The sequence below is a fragment of the Rhinoraja longicauda genome, chromosome 13, assembly GCF_053455715.1.
Source record: "Rhinoraja longicauda isolate Sanriku21f chromosome 13, sRhiLon1.1, whole genome shotgun sequence".
NCBI classification, from domain to species: Eukaryota; Metazoa; Chordata; class Chondrichthyes; order Rajiformes; family Arhynchobatidae; genus Rhinoraja; species Rhinoraja longicauda.
Genome location: NC_135965.1, coordinates 27,178,158 through 27,196,468, shown reverse-complemented (window position 1 = coordinate 27,196,468; position 18,311 = coordinate 27,178,158). Strand labels below are relative to the sequence as shown.

General features: G+C 47.6%; 1 protein-coding gene across 1 annotated transcript in view; it reads right to left on the bottom strand.

Moving 5' to 3' along the window:
- The window catches only part of LOC144599061 (unconventional myosin-VIIa-like), a 125,808-nt gene that overhangs the window by 99,037 nt on the left and 8,460 nt on the right, over positions 1-18,311 (bottom strand). The window contains exons 4-7 of the mRNA XM_078409784.1: positions 10,081-10,150; positions 4,986-5,099; positions 2,442-2,594; positions 1,613-1,797 (exon numbers count right to left, since the gene is read on the bottom strand). Of these exons, the coding sequence (XP_078265910.1) occupies positions 1,613-1,797; positions 2,442-2,594; positions 4,986-5,099; positions 10,081-10,150 (522 nt within the window). The remainder of the gene's footprint in view (positions 1-1,612; positions 1,798-2,441; positions 2,595-4,985; positions 5,100-10,080; positions 10,151-18,311) is intronic.

Here is an 18,311-nt window from a genome sequence, read left to right as displayed (position 1 = left end):
AATAGACAATAGACAATAGGTGCAGGAGTAGGCCATTCAGCCCTTCGAGCCAGCACCGCCATTCAATGCGATCATGGCTGATCAGTCTGTGTGTGCAGCTGAGTGGTAGAATCTGGCTAGGAAGTGGTTGGAAACTGGGGAGAATAAAATGGGATCAGTGTAGGATTATGTAAGTGGTTGGCGGTTAATAGTCGGCATGGACTAGGTGGGCAGAAGGGACTGTGTCTTTTCTGCATCTCTCTATAACTTTCGGAGGTAACAGTGCTGTTAGCAACCTGAGGGTGGACCTGATAAAGGTGTACTAAGTAACATGGACTGAGTGGATAGCTGGAAAATTCACCCCATAGTAGAGGTATCTGAAAACACAGGGCAGATGACCTGGATATGGGGTAAGAGTGGATCAGAAGAAATATCTGGGTGAGCACTTGAATCACCAAGGCATAGAAGGCTATGAACTGTATGGCCTGGAAGGCCTGCATCTGCGCTGGATGACTCTGTGACCCATATACATATTACTGTATCAGGGGGGGAGAGAGGGGGAATCTCTCTTCCAATGGATCATTTTTATCACCTTCAATGAATTTAATCAGGTTATCAGCAGTTCAGTAGCACTGATTCACACAGGCTAACACCCCTACAACTGCAGTGTCCCGAGCGGAGTGATCCCAGGACTTGTGTGGAAAAGTGCTGCAGAGGGTATCTGATGGGGCAAAGGAATGAGCCATCCGGCAGCTTATCAACAAGGGTGAGAGGTTTCACAGTGGGGTACTGAGTGGGGATGGAGGATAAGGATTTGCAGCTTACGTTCTGAAACCAACACATATTGGCTGCTACTGAAAGAACTGGTAGCACATAAAATCATAGAGTGTTAGACCACAGAAACACACCCTTCAGCCCACCATGTCCAGACCATCCAACAACAACCTATTTTCATCAGTCACTTTTATTCTCCCCACCTTCTCATCACTCCCCAAGATTTTACCACTCACCCACACACTGGAGACAATTTACAGTGGCCAAATAAACCAACTATCTGTGCATAGACAATAGACAATAGGTGCAGTAGGAGGCCATTCAGCCCTTCTAGCCAGTATCACCATTCAATGTGATCATGGCTGATCATTCTCAATCAGTACCCGGTTCCTGCCTTCTCCCCATACCCCCTGACTCGGCTATCTTTAAGAGCTCTATCTAGCTCTCTCTTGAAAGCATCTTTGAGATGTGGGAGGAAACTAGAGCATGCAGGGGAAACACATGCGGCCACAGGAAGAACATGCAAACTCTAAACAGACAGCACAAGAGGTCAGTGTTGAACCTGGACTTCTGAAACGCTGAGGCACTGAGCCGCTCAAATAAGGAGTTTGCATGACTAGATGGCTTTCTGAGCTGTATTGTGAGTGAGCAATTGCCAAACGCTGCATTTGCCACCCTCACCGATTCCTGGCTACTGTTCCGGAGACTCGTGGAGTTAGAGAGAGTCGCAGCACAGACACAGGCCCTTCGGCCCACCCAGTCTGTGCGGACCCATTTGCCATCAGCTAGGGCACAAGCTGGGCCAGCAGACCTGGGCTGATGGGTGGGTGTTTGCCCTTCACTGGCCCACAGCTCTCACCTGATGATGCAGCACTGGTCCCTGCGGCTCCTCCTCAGACTGAAGTAGCAGCTATCGGCGATGGCAAAGATGTGAGGCGGTAGCTCTCCAATCCTCCTGTTGGTGTACTGGCTGACCTGCTCTGAGGTGTAAATGGGAAGCTGTTGGTAAGGGTTCAGAGCCACCAAGATGGAGCCGGTGTAGGTCTGTGTGAAGCAGAGTAATGAGAGCTGTGAAACCTTCAGTCATTCTGGCCCAGCCTCTTTGTTCACTCTATTTTCCTCTCCCCTCCTTTCCCTTCTACCCCCCATCCTTCCCTTTGATTCCATATTTCACTCCCAACCTTCCTTCCGTACCAGATTCCACCATCTACACCCTTTTGTCGATGATAAAAAGCAGATATGATGCTTACCTTCATTCGCCAAGGCAGAGAATATTATAGCAGGCTGATCATGGGACATCGTTACAAGATAAAGGTGTGTGTGTGTGTGTGTGTGTGTGTGTTGCATGTTTCTATGTTTGTTTGGGTGTAAGACAGAGTGGGCCCCAGGGAGAGAGTAAGCAGAAAGGGCTATCTCTCTTTGCCAAGGAGTTCAAACCCACAGCTATAGATTTAAAGTAACTAGCAGGAGGATTAGAGGGCCATCAAGTAAACCATTGGGCACCCAGATGAGGTGGGGTGCTGAGAGGATGGTGGGACCCCAAGTGCCCTCACAATTAGGCCCAAGGGCAGCGGAGGTGGGGTTCGGCTGGGGATCATCTCACCAGCGTGGACACACTGGGTCAAATAGTCTCCTCCTGCCTTCTGCACTAGCTGTGTCTGTGTTTAGTCCTCTGGCGGTTGCCTTACGTAAATGACGTTCTTCCGATATCGGATTTGGAGGTTCCGCAGCATCCCGGCTTCACTCAGGTCCTCAATGCAAATCATGTCGTCCATCTCCCTCACTGAGGTGGGGTGCATGTGCTTCACCCGATGCATGTTGGCTGCGTCGATCCACAGCTCCTAGGACCAGAGGAACACGCTCGTCAGTGGCATTCCCAGCACAGTCCAGCCCCGGTGCATTCTCCGAACACAGAGGGCACCAAGGTTGAGGGGTGGGGACCTTCCCTTTATGTGGCAGCTAGGGGTGCCAACTTTCTAACTCCCAAATACGGGACAAGGTGACGTCACTGCTCGCGCCCCACGTGACCTCACCCAACCCAGCGACCACGTGCTCCCGTTCCACCAATGACGGCCGCCCGGCCGGGAGGTGGGTTGCAATGCAACCTCCGTTAGGTGAACAAACTAGGCCCTGCTCCCCAAACACACTCCGTGAGCCAACACTGTCCGTGCCTACAGCGGCCCCCAAGCCTAGAGTGTCCGGGCCTACAGTGTCCAGGCCACAGCCCCCCCACCCCCCCGGGCCTAATGCAGGATAAGGGTGGTCCCGTACGGGACAAACAAACAGCCCAAAATACGGGATGTCCCGGCTAATACGGGACAGTTGGCAACCCTAGCGGCAGCTCCTGCCATCTGTGGACCTACACACAAGGCCAAAAGCTTGGAAAGGGTTTCCTCCCTTTGCCGAGATTGTGCAGGAGGTTAGGATTGGACAGGAGATTAGGGTTCCCTGGAGGAGGGTCTGTTCACGGGGTAAGGGAAAGGAAATCTTGTGATGAGAGCTCGCTTCTCCGGAGAAGAATCAGGAGGAAGGTTGGTTGAGAATTGTAAGATTTGAGAAGTTTTCCCTCATTCTGAAATCAACACAAAACCAAAGAGCTGCAGTTTGGACATTTTAAACGGGAGACTGGGGCTGATAGCGGAGAAAGGCTGCAGTCAGTTTACCAAAGGATGTCACAATCTGTGGGTCCTAAAATGGCTGCAGGACCTCGTGACCAGCCACAAAAGGTAAAAACCTTACATCCCAGTCTCTAGGTTTTCTGCAAAGCCACGGCCAGAACAAAGGATGGGTATTGGCCATGCAGAAACCTACGAAACCAGGTCGAAGTCCAGACACTGGGGCGCTGACATCAGCATACTCACAATGCCCCAAGCCGACCTAAACAGTTCATCTCAGTGAGGGGGCACAATAGCCCATAGAAAACTACCTGGTAGGTGATGGGAAACCAGTTAACACCCATCACCTCACAATGAAATCCCAATTTACACCGTCTGGCCATCCCCGGTATCCCCGAACATAAGGCAGATCAGAAGAAAAACCTCATACATATCTTTTGAACAAAGAGATTCCAAGATCTGGCGGGAGATAGGACGGGTCAGAAACAGTATAACTGGCCACTACTTTGGGTGAAAAAGTTAAGTCGGAGGGGAGTCGGAAGTTAAGTCAACTCGAGAAGAAAACCTGCAGGAAACACAAGCAGGCAAGAAAACGAATGCAGGAGGAAGAAAAGACAGGCAAGAAAAACGGATGCAAGAGAGAGGAACAGGCACGCAACTCGAGGAGAAATACTGCCAAACGAACAGCCAGTAACCCCAGTAATAGCCCCATGGTGAGCATGCATTCCAAATCCTACATATCCTGGACATAGTTTAGTGTAGAGGGGAGGGTGGTTGTGAATAAACGTTGGGTGTGTACTAAAATATGTGTTGGTCAAGGTTGCGATGCGTCGTGCGTTCCCCATCTTACAGTCGTGTAGGTGTCTTGCAGAACTGTGTTTAAGAATTCATAAGTAAACGGTATTCGTGTATATGTCTTATAGAACTGTGTTTTATGATTCATAGTTATAAGTATTCGTGTGATTCGGTATGTGTTTCATAGACATGTATTATAGAACTGTGTAAGTATTCATGGACAATAGTCCCAAGTGCTGAATAAAAGCCTTTTTCATTTAAACCCTGGTTTTAAAATCTGGTCTGGTTGAAATTTTCTGCACTATAAGAGCTCCTGCACCTAAGTCCAGTGTCTAGAACCGTAAGGGGTGAGTGGGTCGAACCACTCACGGGGAACCAGTGTGCACGGCCTGGTCAAGGGATCAGAGCAAGGCACGGGGACCTTAGGTCGGGCGAAAGCTCGGCGCAGAAACCCCTTACAGAATCTGAGGCGAAAACTGATGCTGGAACTCAATATTTCAGGCAGCATCTGTGGAGACAAAGGATGAATGATTTTTGGATCACTGAATGAAGACCTTGTGGTTGAGCAGCTGGAAGACTTTGGAGGAGGGTGTTTAAGCAGATGATTGGTGAACTGAAGTTGGGCTGTTAGTGCTACAGCTGTGGGGCGAGGGTTGGGGTAATCCCTGTTGGAAAGCAATCTTGAATGAAGAAAGTGGATGCCTCAAGAATCCCTTGAGATGACAGGCCTCAGCCCTGGGTTTAGTGTCTGAGGTGCCAGGAAAGGACGGTTTAATGGTGAAGAAGATGCCACAATCCGGGAAAGGATGGTTGGCTACTGACCTTGCCTTCATCGTCCAGCAACAGGGTCTTTCCAGAGTCGATCCGCTTCACCTCTGCCCCCATGGGCACGCTGAACTCTCCACCAGTGCTGGTGTGAACCCACACATAGTCACCCTGCCAACAGAATCCGGAATTATGCACTGCCTCACTCACCAGAGTGAGATTTAACACACCTAGAAGCAACCATCAGGGAGAAAAGGGACTGCAGATGCTGGAATCTTAAGCTAAAAACAAAGTGCAGGAAGAACTCAGTGGGTCGGACAGCATCAATGGAGGGAATGGGCAGACGTTTTGGGCAGGGACCCTTTTTCAGGCAGAATTAGCCAGTGGTGCTACTATCTCTGAAATATACCTCCTCCGCTCCCGTCCACGCCCCCTGCCACCACCACCACCACCACTCTAGCCTGTCACACAACTTATCCCTGAATCTGCTGGAACAGTGACAGAGACCAGCAGCGGTGTTGACAGGCATGACTGGATTATTATCCCAGAAGGGGGGGATGATGAAGAGGATTGACCCTGGGGATGAGTTCAAGGTAAAGAAAACACAGACAATCTAAAGCTGCAAAAATATCAACAATCAGTAAATATGTGAGAAGTTTAGCTCAGCCTCGGTGAATCAAGTGGGGGAAAAACAGCCTGTGCTTTCCCACTGCCACAGCAAGTGGTGAATGTCTTGTTCACGTCTCCAGACGGGGATTTCACAGAAGCTGTTTGGTAGAGTGGAGGCTGAGGGGTTTTCCCAGTAACAATAGACAATAGACAATAGACAATAGACAATAGGTGCAGGAGTAGGCCATTCAGCCCTTCGAGCCAGCACCGCCATTCAATGCGATCATGGCTGATCACTCTCAATCAGTACCCCGTTCCTGCCTTCTCCCCATACCCCCTCACTCCGCTATCCTTAAGAGCTCTATCCAGCTCTCTCTTGAAAGCATCCAACGAACTGGCCTCCACTGCCTTCCGACACAACACAAGAAAACCAGTGCAGTAGCAGGCCACATGGCCCCTCAAGCATGTCCACCATGGAAGATGATCACAACTGATCCAGGCTGGCTTCAACTCCGGCGCCAGTTCTCTATAACCCTCAGTTCCTCAATGTTCCTGATATGTATCTATCACCACCTCCAATGTATCTAATGACGTGGCCTCAACCACCCTCTGCGATGGGGAATTCTGGAGATTCACCACCCTCCTGGAGAAGAGGTTAGTTCAGAAAGCCTTCGACAAGATCCCACATAGGAGATTAGTGGGCAAAATTAGAGCACATGGTATTGGGGGTAGGGTACTGACATGGATAGAAAATTGGTTGACCGACAGAAAGCAAAGAGTGGGGATAAATGGGTCCCTTTCGGAATGGCAGGCAGTGACCAGTGGGGTACCGCAAGGTTCGGTGCTGGGACCCCAGCTACTTACGATATACATTAATGACTTAGATGAAGGGATTAAAAGTACCATTAGCAAATTTGCAGATGATACTAAGCTGGGGGGTAGTGTGAATTGTGAGGAAGATGCAATAAGGCTGCAGGGTGACTTGGACAGGTTGTGTGAGTGGGCGGATACATGGCAGATGCAGTTTAATGTAGATAAGTGTGAGGTTATTCACTTTGGAAGTAAGAATAGAAAGGCAGATTATTATCTGAATGGTGTCAAGTTAGGAAGAGGGGATGTTCAACGAGATCTGGGTGTCCTAGTGCATCAGTCACTGAAAGGAAGCATGCAGGTACAGCAGGCAGTGAAGAAAGCCAATGGAATGTTGGTCTTCATAACAAGAGGAGTTGAGTATAGGAGCAAAGAGGTCCTTCTACAGTTGTACCGGGCCCTGGTGAGACCACACCCGGAGTACTGTGTGCAGTTTTGGTCTCCAAATTTGAGGAAGGATATTCTTGCTATTGAGGGCGTGCAGTGTAGGTTCACTAGGTTAATTCCCGGCATGGCGGGACTGTCGTATGTTGAAAGGCTGGAGCAATTAGGCTTGTATACACTGGAATTTAGAAGGATGAGGGGGGATCTTATTGAAACATATAAGATAATTAGGGGATTGGACACATTAGAGGCAGGAAACATGTTCCCAATGTTGGGGGAGTCCAGAACAAGGGGCCACAGTTTAAGAATAAGGGGTAGGCCATTTAGAATGGAGATGAGGAAGAACATTTTCAGAGAGTGGTGAAGGTGTGGAATTCTCTGCCTCAGAAGGCAGTGGAGGCCAGTTCGTTGGATGCTTTCAAGAGAGAGCTGGATAGAGCTCTTAAGGATAGCGGAGTGAGGGGATATGGGGAGAAGGCAGGAACGGGGTACTGATTGAGAGTGATCAGCCATGATCGCATTGAATGGCGGTGCTGGCTCGAAGGGCTGAATGGCCTACTCCTGCACCTATTGTCTATTGTCTATTGTCTATTGAAATTCCGGCCCATAATCTGTAGCCATGTTCCCTTGTTCATGAATTTCCCATTAGTGAAAACATCTCAGCAGCCTCCTTGTCAAGCCCCCTTGGGATCTTATATATTTGAACAAGGTTACCCCTCATTGTTCTAAAGTCCAAGGAATTCAGATACAAACTGTTTAGCCTCTCTTGATCGGACAACCCTCCAATCCCAGGAATTAGCCTGGTAAATCTCTTCTGGACTGCCTCCAATGATACTAGCTCCTTTTTTAATGTAAGGGGACCAAAACTGCTCACAGTATTCCAGGTGTGTCCTCATCAACACCCTGTATAACTGTAACAAACCTCCCTTTTAAAATCCAACCCCTTCACAATGACTACTTGCTGTGTGCCTTCTGGTACTCCTTGAGATCACATGGGTTTCTGAGCTTCCTGTGGGAACTCCAGTTCCCTCCTGCTTCACAAGGACGTGTGGGTTGATAGGTTAATTGGCCGCTGTAAACCGTCCCAAGAGGGTCATGAGACATGGGACATGATGTGAATGTGAGAAGAAGTGGGACGAAAATAGGATTAATGAAGATGAGTGGTTGATGGTTGGAATGGACTCGGTAGGGCCTAAAGGGCCAGATTTGTATCTTCCTGACTCAATATTTAATATTGTACAGAATTTGCAAGAAATAGGAAGCTACCTTTCCCACTGGCAAGCAGTTTGTTAAACATGAGGAAAAAAAGTCCCTAATTTCCGGGGAAATAAACGCTGCCCTTAAACAAGTGGAAACGATGATCTCCCGTGCCTCCCTTCACCAGATCAGCGGTGAGCATTGATTAATAAAAGAATAAGCAATTCCTTACCACTCTCAGAATGGCCATAGTGATCGGCAGTGCCTCCTTCGCTCAATAACTTCGGCCAGAAGGGAAAAAAAAGAGAATTAAAACATGTGAAAGCATAGAACAGTGCGATCTCTGCAATCTCCACCCTGGTCTCCTCTACGATTGCGGAAACAATCCACGTACAGACACGGTACAGATTCCACCGGCCTGGGAAAGGCTGCACCACAAGTGGAATTTGCCTTCAATAAATCCCCAACGTATTTGCTTGTACTTTTCTTTCAATTTCCTTTAACAACCTGCAGCCTGACAAATGAATGAACTCTGACGTGTTCTGAGATTTGAAGAACACAGTGAGGAACTTTGACCTTTTTATTGAGTAGATAGGTCCCACACCCAGAAAATGAGTTAATGGGTCTGTGTGCATGCATGTGAAAGAGAAAGGGAGAGTTGTAGTCAAACGGCACAGAAACAGTCTCTTCAACCCAACTCGAGCTTGTCGACCAAGATGCCCATCTAAGCATTTCCCACATTTGATCCATTGCCTTTAAACCTTTTCCATCTATGTACCTGTCCAAATGTCTTACATGTTATTATACCTGCCTTTATCATTTCCCCCGGGGGAGGAAGGGCGGGAAAGAGGGAAATGGAAGGAGGGTGGGCGGGATGCGAGCGAGGGAGGGAGGGAGGGAGGGAGGAGGGAGAGATGGAGAGGAAGGGAGAGATAAAAAGGCAATGGAAAGCAAAAAAGGGATAGGCCCAGAAAGATTTTTGACAGACCCAACCGAACAGAGATCTAATTTCTTTTCTGCCTTACCAGAGCATTTCAAAATGTGCCCTCAGGATGTGTTGACAGGGCCGAGCTTGGAGCCTTTCCCTGGATATCTGAGAGGGTGGAGATGAGACTTCCCACTTAGAACAGGTGATGTAATAAGGACTGGACAGGACTCTCCCCCCTCCCCCCCTCACCCCTCACCCCCGCTCTATCAATGGCGGCCGCCCGGGCCGGGAGGCGGGTTGCTATGCAACCTCTGTTAGGCGGCGTCCGGGCTTACAGCGTGTGTGTGTGTGTGTGTGTGTGTCCCCCGGGCCTAATACGGGACAAGGGCTGTCCCGTACGGGACACGCCAATTTATCCCAAAATACGGGATGTCCCAGCCAATACAGGACAGTTGCTGCTGAGGGCAAGTATCTGTTATAGTCGCCTCTCAAATGAACAAAAGTTGATATGTAATGCCACATATTAAGACATGCTTATTAATAGAGCAGCACTGTGGCGCAGGTGAGCCAGAGACCTGGGTTCAATCCTGACCTCTGGTGCTGTCTGTATGGAGTTTGCACGTTCTCCCTGTGAGTGCGTGAGTTTCCTCTGGATGCTCTGGTTTCCTCCCACATCCCAAAGATATACCATTTGTCTGGGCAACTGTAAATGGTTCCTCGTGCAAGGATGAGTGGTGGGATCTGGGGGAGGTGATAGGAATCGAGAATGACATGGATTAGAGCAGAAATTGTGTCAAAATAAGAGTCATAGCGAGAGTCAGCATGGAAACAGGCCCTTCGGCCCACTGAGCCCTTGCCATCAATCACCCATTTACACTAATCTATGTTTTATTCTTCTCACGCTCCCTTGAACTACTCCAGATTCTCCCTCTCACCCACACACTACAGCGAGGTTGATGGTCAGTGCAGACTCAGCAGCCCTTGTGGTAACTCTCCATTACTCTATGGCCATGAACATTTATATATTTACAATCGACATGGGCTGAGATCCCCTGATCCACGAGGTTCCTGCTGCATGTTAGTGAATTGAAGACTCTGGCCAAGCTCTTAGAAGACTCTGAGGACTACTTTAAAATGCTTTGCTGGTGAGATGGAGAGTTGTACGTGGCAACGGCGATTAAACGACACCATTCTCTGTTGTTCATTCACCGCTGGAGGTGTGACCACGGGCCTCCTGAAATAAGAGAGACAAAGGGGACGGTGAAAGCTGGAAACACTCAGCAGTCAGGCTGCATCTGTGGAGAGAGAGAGAGAGAGAGAGAGAGAGAGAGAGACAGTTCACCTTCCCGGATGGTGAATTTGTTAGAGAATGCTAAAGTATTTTGCAATGCCGTTTTTAAGGCTAGATCCCTTCCTACCAGCCCTTCTCCATAATCGCCAGCAGGAATGAACCAGTTCATCCACCTCACTAATTCACGTTTTTAAGTGAACTCAGCGTGCCCTTTGCACATGTCTGCATGAGTTGACCCTCCAGTTGACCCTCCAATGACCTGTCCCCCCAAAGACCTTCGTATTAGTGTTGTTTCCACTAATTTAGGCAGCACAATGGCACAGCTGCCTCACAGCACCAGGGACCTGGGGTTGATCCTGACCTCCAGTGCTGTCTGCGTGGAGTTTGCATGTTCTCCCTGTGACCACATAGGTTCCCACCGGATGCTCCTGTTTCTTCCGACATCCCATTGGTACGCAGTTTGACAGGTTAATTTGGCCGCTGTAGATTGCCCCAGGCAGTTGAGTGGTAGAGTCTAGGGCTTGGGGTAGTTGATGGGAATATGGAGAGAATAAAATAAGATCAGTGTAAATGGATGCAACCTTGTTAAAGATGCCTGTTTCCATGTTATGTTCCGTCCATGTTATGTTATGTTCATTTCCTCCAACATATTTTAGGATCAGAAGGCCGTGGGTGTAATGGAACATATCAAATGTCCAGCACACAGCATGAGGCACAATGACACAGTCATCCAGATACTGGACTGTGAGTCTGGAGTCAGAAGCCTGAATCCAACCCTGGCAGCTGGGAAGTGAAAGTCAGATGGGAAATTACCGTGAGTGCAGTGATACTGCTGGCTTGTTGTAAAATCCCATCTGACTCACTCGAGTGGTCCTGGGGAAAGAGGTTTACCCTCCTGACTGAGTGTCACCCGTCTGACTCCGGATCCAAAACACAGAGGCTGAATCAACCTCGCGGAAATGGACAAGCAACCAGGGGCATTCAGAGGTGAACAGTAAGTACTGCCGCTGCTAGCCACTCCCACAGCAGAGGGATCAGCCACAAAGAGACAATTCTCTGCCATTCCTGAGTGTCATTGTAACTCATGCACAGGACCTAATAAGAATGAACAACAATGTATTCCGACTGTGCACACTGTGCAACCACAGTCGGGTAAGCCTGTAATTCAGTGAGAAAAGGCTGACGACCCATCGGGCAACAACCTCAGGGAGTGTAATGGACTGCCTGTTCTTGCTTTGACTCTGCATAGCTCATGCGAACACAGTCCAAAGGGCAGGGTTGGTCCTGATATGGCAATGGTGTGCCTGCTGCTGTGAAGCCAGTAGAGGCTGGTTAACCATTTATAATGTTTATAATGTTTACGATGCACTAAGTTATCACACAGAAGCAGAGCCTTCATTAGACACCAGGGCAAACTCGCCATCAGATTAAAAAAAGGTGAGAGTCCAAAGTGATGTCATGTTCCTCAGCTCAGCTTGGGTTTGTGTCTCTCTTCCCAGCAGGGGGCAGTGAGGTGGGAGTGATGGTCACTTGGACAGGCTCAGCACAGGGTGGTGGGGGACTAGGAGCAATGGATCATTGAGAGATACAGGCCCTTCAGCCCATTACCTGTGCTGACTACCAACCGTTTATACCAACCCCATTTTATTCTCACCACATTCCCATCAACTATGCCAGATTCCACCAATCACCTACATACCAGGGGCAATTTACAGAGGCCAATTAACCGATCAACAGGGTTGACTTTGGGATGTGGGGGGACACTAGAGAATCGGGGGTGGGGGATCCCACACGATCACAGGGAGAACATGCAAACTCCTCACACAGACGGCAGGCAAGGTCAGAGTTGATGACTGATCTCTGGAGCGGTGAGGCGTCGACACTACTGGTTGTGCCTCTGGTCCATGGCAGGGACACTAAGTGGCACATGAGGTGAGGGTCTGATCTGAAAGCTCGCTATTCATATCAACCTCAGGCCAGGAATCAAACTTGGCATGATGGCAGAACCTTAAAGGAGTTTATGGAAATGTGGAGAGAAGAAGTTACAGGGAAATTTAGTTTGGAATAGGGCTACTGCAATTGCTCTGAGACTCAATGCCTTCAATGCCACGTGGTAATATGGAAGCAGGCTTCATAAAGGAGTGGTGTGGTTTGTCCTGTGGCAAAGTGCGGTGAGGGGGGGGGGGACACTGAAGATACAAGAAAATGGTAGCTTCAGAATGATCCTTGACTTCAGAAAGGGGAAGTCAGGAGACCAGTCTTTCAATTTTAATTGGAGACAGTTATCAGCTTCAAATTCCTGGGTGTTAACATCTCGGGTGACCTGCCCTGGGGTCTGGGCAAAGCACGAAGAAGGCACACTAGCATCCCTACTTTCGGATAAAGTATGTAATCGAATATACTAATAAACATATACAGGCTCGCTGTAGAAAGTATCCTGATTGGTTTCATTACAGACTGCTACAGCAGTTCCTAAACATAGGAACACAAGAGGCTGCAGAAGGCGATCAACTCGACCATCATGGGCACATTCCTCCCCGCCGTGGAAAGCATCCACATGAGGCCCTGCCTCAAGAGGACAGCACCTGCTGTCAAGGATTCCCACCATCCGGGCCATTCCCTCCTCTTGGGCAGGAGATACAGAAGACTGAAGTGTCACACCATCCGATTCAGGAACAGCTACTTTCCTACACCCATCAGGTTCTTGAACAAACCCAATCTTACATCAGCATCGGAACACTATGGCACACCTCTTGCGTTGCAATGGACTTGTTTCCTAACAGTGTTTGGAACTAATCTTTTGCTTTTTGCACAGTCATCTTCTTTTCACTGCCTTGTATAACTTAGGTCTTTGTATGTTGATCCGGGACTGTGCCTTCGATGCTGCTGCACACGAGATTTGTAAATGACAATAAACTCAACTTGCGTGAATGGTGCCATCCAGCTAAAGGCAGAGTGGATGCACCATCCCACTCAGGCTGGGCGAGTTGCAAAGGAGACTCTTTATCATCATGGCAATTTTGGGTGAGCAATGACCATCACTCCCTCTGCCCACACCCACCAATAGCTGCAGTAGGAGGTCTGGGGTTTATGGTGCATGGGGGAAGGCGTAGAGCACCTCTCCTTGTGAAGGGGTAGAACACCTCTCCCACTTTCCAGCCCATGCTGGCATAGTCAACAAAGTAGAGTCCATCCTCTCTGTGGCCTCTTGCTTTACTGTGTATTAGAATTGCATAGCTGTTCATAATGCAAGCAGTCGGGATATTTTCTGCAGTGCATCTGTGAAAGCTTGTTAGAGTTCTTGGTGACTGGCTGAAAATCTTTAAACTTCTAACAAAGTAGAGGCATTGGTACATCCTCTTCATGATTGCATCTATCACCACATGCTCACTTCCATATGACATTTTAGGTTAAAGAAGGGAATGGTAAATTTCCGACACAGTGAACTTGTATCTTTGGACAGTGGTTTCACTTGGATGTAAGTTCTGATGAAAGTGGAAACTCAGAAGGTTAGGGTGCTTGATTGGGGAACTCCCAGTAAGGCTGTCTTGAATCATATGTACAGAATAGGATACTGTAGGATACCCCTGTTCTGTCTCCAGCCAGCGATCTCATGAGTAAAGAGCTGAAAACCCCAGGACAATATGGGGAGGATATTTGTGGAGATGAATGTGATGTTTGTGGTACAAGATCAGTTTTACTTCTGTTTATTTAAATGTTGACAATGCTGAGAATAGTCAAGTCAAGTCAAGTCAATTTTATTTGTATAGCACATTTAAAAACAACCCACGTTGACCAAAGTGCTGTACATCTGATTAGGTGCTAAGGAAAAAATGAAACATACAGGGGCGGCCCGGTAGCGCAGCGGTAGAGTTGCTGCTTTACAGCGAATGCAGCGCCGGAGACTCAGGTTCGATCCTGACTACGGGTGCTGTACTGTAAGGAGTTTGTATGTTCTCCCCGTGACCTGTGTGGGTTTTCTCCGAGATCTTCGGTTTCCTCCCACACTCCAAAGACGTACAGGTATGTAGGTTAATTGACTGGGTAAATGTAAAAATTGTCCCTAGTGTGTGTAGGATAGTATTAGTGTGCGGGGATCACTGGGCGGTGCGGACTTAGTGGGCCGAAAAGGCCTGTTTCCGCGCTGTATCTGAAATATGAAATATGAAATACAGTAGCACGCAAACATAACAGCACATACAAAACAGTTCACAGCGCCTCCTCAATGAGCCTCAAACACTACGGAGTAGAAATAGGTTTTGAGCCTGGACTTAAAGGAGTCGATGGAGGGGGCAGTTCTGATGGGGAGAGGGATGCTGTTCCACAGTCTAGGAGCTGCAACCACAAAAGCGCGGTCACCCCTGAGCTTAAGCCTAGACCGCGGGATAGTGAGTAGCCCCAAGTCGGCCGACCTGAGGGACCTGGAGTTAGAGAGGTGGGTTAGAAGATTTTTGATGTAGGGGGGAAATGTCCATTTAGGGCTTTATATGTGAATAGGAGGAGCTTGAAGTTGATTCTGTAATAGAAGCTTTTGCTGCATTCCATAACTGACCCCCTGGTTTTATCGAGCCATAAATATCTTAAAATATTAAACCGTTTTCAGAGAGCAAAAAGGAATGGGGGACAGAAAGGAAAAGATGCAATAAAGAGAGCAGAGGAATGGTTCGGAAGAGAGAGATGGAAGGGATCAACAAGAACCTACCTCACCCAAGGATACACAATGTTTATTTTTCAAAACCATTGTACCTGGTTGATACAATCTCAGATTTGCCAAAGTATGTTGCACAGTGGCACAATAGTTAATACTGCTATTTCACAGCTTTCTCCTGGCGCTCCGGTTTCCTCCCACAGCGTCGGGAAAGCAACCAAGATAATCAAGGATGCAGAAACAAGGAAATGCAGATGCTTGTTTACAAAAATTAAACACAAAGTGCTCAAGTAACTCAGCGGATCCCGAAGGAACACAACCTGAAAGGCCACCTATCCATGTTCTCCAGAGACCCGCTGAATTACTCCAGTACTTTGTATCTTTTTTTAAAAAGATAATCAAGGAGTATTTACGCCCTGGTCTTTCTGTCTTTCCACCTCTCCCATCAGGGAGCAGATACCAAAGCTTGGTAGCATGTACCACCAGATTCAAGAACAGGTCCTTCCTACTGTTATCAGACTACTGAACATGGCTCTCACAAGCAAAGACTATAGTCCCAATTTTTTATCTGTACTTTCTCTGCCGTTGCAACATTGCATTCTGGTATTTTTCTCTTTGCACTCCCTGGGTACTTGTGTATGGCTTCATTGTATGCATGTATGGTATCATTTGATTGGTTAATACACAAACGCATTTTGTCATGCGTCTTGGCATACATGGCAATAATAAACCAATACCAATTACAAATGAATTTTCATAATAACACTATTTAGTTTAGGAGATGAACAATCCTACTTTCCATTACAATAAATAGCACTCATTCCCCACCCACAGGAATAATATCACCAAAACTCCCACAACAGCCTTTTCAACTTGTGAAACTTCACTTATCAGATGTTTTCCAGGAATGTCTCATGTTCATGGATTGAGGAAAGGCTGTATCCTTAACTCCCAGGAATCTTGGTTCAACAGTATTGACAGCTTCTCAAAGCCGGCTGCATTATTAAACGTTTGCATTTAGACGCTGCACCATGTAATGACCCAAGAGGTGGACTGAGCACAACCAGGAACATTCCTGCTTCATAAGCATTTTCCATCAGTGGATTAGCCAAGATTCCACAGGGGGATCTGCTGCTGAGCTGGAGGGTTTGATCTGCAGCTGGTTAACACATGCTGCCACTAACTGACTGCTCTACCAAGACAGACGGATGAAAGAGAAGGAATCATGTCACGCAGGAGCAATATCCTCGCTGGAGATGGATAGGGCAATGGAAAAGAAACCAAAGCAGAACAGAATGCTGCCAAGAGGAGAGGTGAAATTCACCATGTTCATTCCTGGAGCTTAGATTTATAGCTTCTTGATCTTCAGGGATGGGTGTCTAACTAACACTACCTTGGAAGAGTGAGTCTGCCCTTTACTAAAAAGAAAAGTTGCCAATACTGTAAACCAAAAACAACATCTGATTATCCTGAGGTGCTGTGTCTGTGTTAGAGTGTGGTGGGAGACAATTCAACAGGAGGGCAGAGAGGTGCAAAAGGAAATCTCTTCCAGTTCTTGGTGCTTCAGGACTTTGGTCAACTTGAACAACCTATCCCGCTGGGGTAGGCGGTTCAGCAGTTGGTGGAACAATCTCCGCCAGAGCCCGCTCTTCTGGAACACGTGGATCATAAAGTTAGCATTTCATACTTCCTCGATTCATGAATCATTATCATGTCATTTAGTTCTTTGGGAAATATTTCTTAATTCTATGAAACTATTTTAACCTAAATTGAATATCAAGCAACTCTTCACTGGTAGAAATAAGCTGCTTATAAGTTTATATGTATGTAAGCTAGAAATAATCAAGTATCCAATGACATTCCACCTGCTTTTTGTATTTATGCAGTTGTGCTTAACAAAATGGGTAGTTGGTAGTGCTGCCCCTCACATTTCCAACCATCTGGCTCTGACCCTGGCCTCCACTTCTCTCTGTGACCGTGAGGGTTTCCTCTGGGTGCTCCGGTTTCATCTCACACACCAAAGAAGTGTGGGCCAGTGGATTAATTGACTGCTGTAAATTGCCCTTAGTGGGCAGATGATTAGAATCTGGGAGGAATTGCTGGAATGTGGAGAGAATGAAATGGGATTAGTATGGGATTAGTATAAAATTGGTGACGCTAGTCCATGGGCTGGAAAGCTCCATGGAAATGCGCTGTAAGAATACATTGCTTTTGTAAATCAGGGCATGGTTGACAACAATGGTCCTTTGATCTGGATGGAATTCATCCGAGGTTGCAGCATGGAGCTGCCGTAGATGTTTTTAGTTTAGTTTAGAGATACAGCGCAGAAACAGGTCCTTTCAGCCCACCGGGTCCGCGCCGACAAGCAATCCCCACACATTAATACTATCCAATACCCACAAGGGACAATTTTTACATTTACCAAGCCAATTAACCTACAAACCTGTACGTCTTTGGAGCGTGGGAGGAAACCGAAGATCTCGGAGAAAGCCCATGGAGGTCAAGGGGAGAACATACAATCTCCATACAGACAGCACCCGTAGTCGGGATTGAACCTGGGTCTCCAGCACTGCATTCGCTGCAACTCTACCGCTGCGCCGCCGTGCCACCCCAAATGTGTCACAAGCAATCAATTCTTGCTGTAACACTTGAATATCTTCACGTTCCACTGCAACTCATGAAAAGGGAAATGAATAAACTTGGAAAATATAGCCCAGCTTAACATTGGCAGTATAGAAGTTATGTTATAGTAGTATAAGACATTAGTGAGGCAGCACCTGGAGCACTATATTCAGCTTTGGTCACCGTGCTGCAGGAAAAATGTAATTAAGCTAGAAAAGCTGCAGAGAAGATTAATAAGGATGGTGTCAGAACTCGAGTGCATGGTCTCGAGGGAGACATTGAGCAGGGTAGGCCTTTATTCCTTGGAGCGCAGGAGCCTGAGGTGTGATTTTATACAGATGTATAAAATCATTAGGGGAATAGATTGGATGAATGCAGAGCTTTTCTTTACCCAGGGTAGGGTAATCAAGAACCAGAGGACATAAGTTTAAGGGGAGAAGGGCAAGATTTAATAGGAACCTGAGGGGCAATGTTTTCACTCAGAGGGTGATGGGTGTATGGACTGAGCTGCCAGAGGAGGAGGTTGAGGCAGGTACAATAACAACATTTAAAAGACACTGGAACAGGTGCTGGGATAGGAAAGGTTTAGAGGGATATGGGCCAAACATGGACAAATGGAGCATCTTGGTCGGCTTGTTTCCATGCCATATGATTCTATGACTGTTTAATTAACAGAGTTTTACTCAACTACAAATTCCGCCGTTTATATTTATAATTGCATGGTGGTGCCTCACAGTGCCAGAGGCCTGGGTTTGGTGCTGTCTGCAAGGAGTTTGTACGTTCTCCCTGTGACCATGTGAGTTTTCTCTGGGTGCTCCAGTTTCCTCCCACATT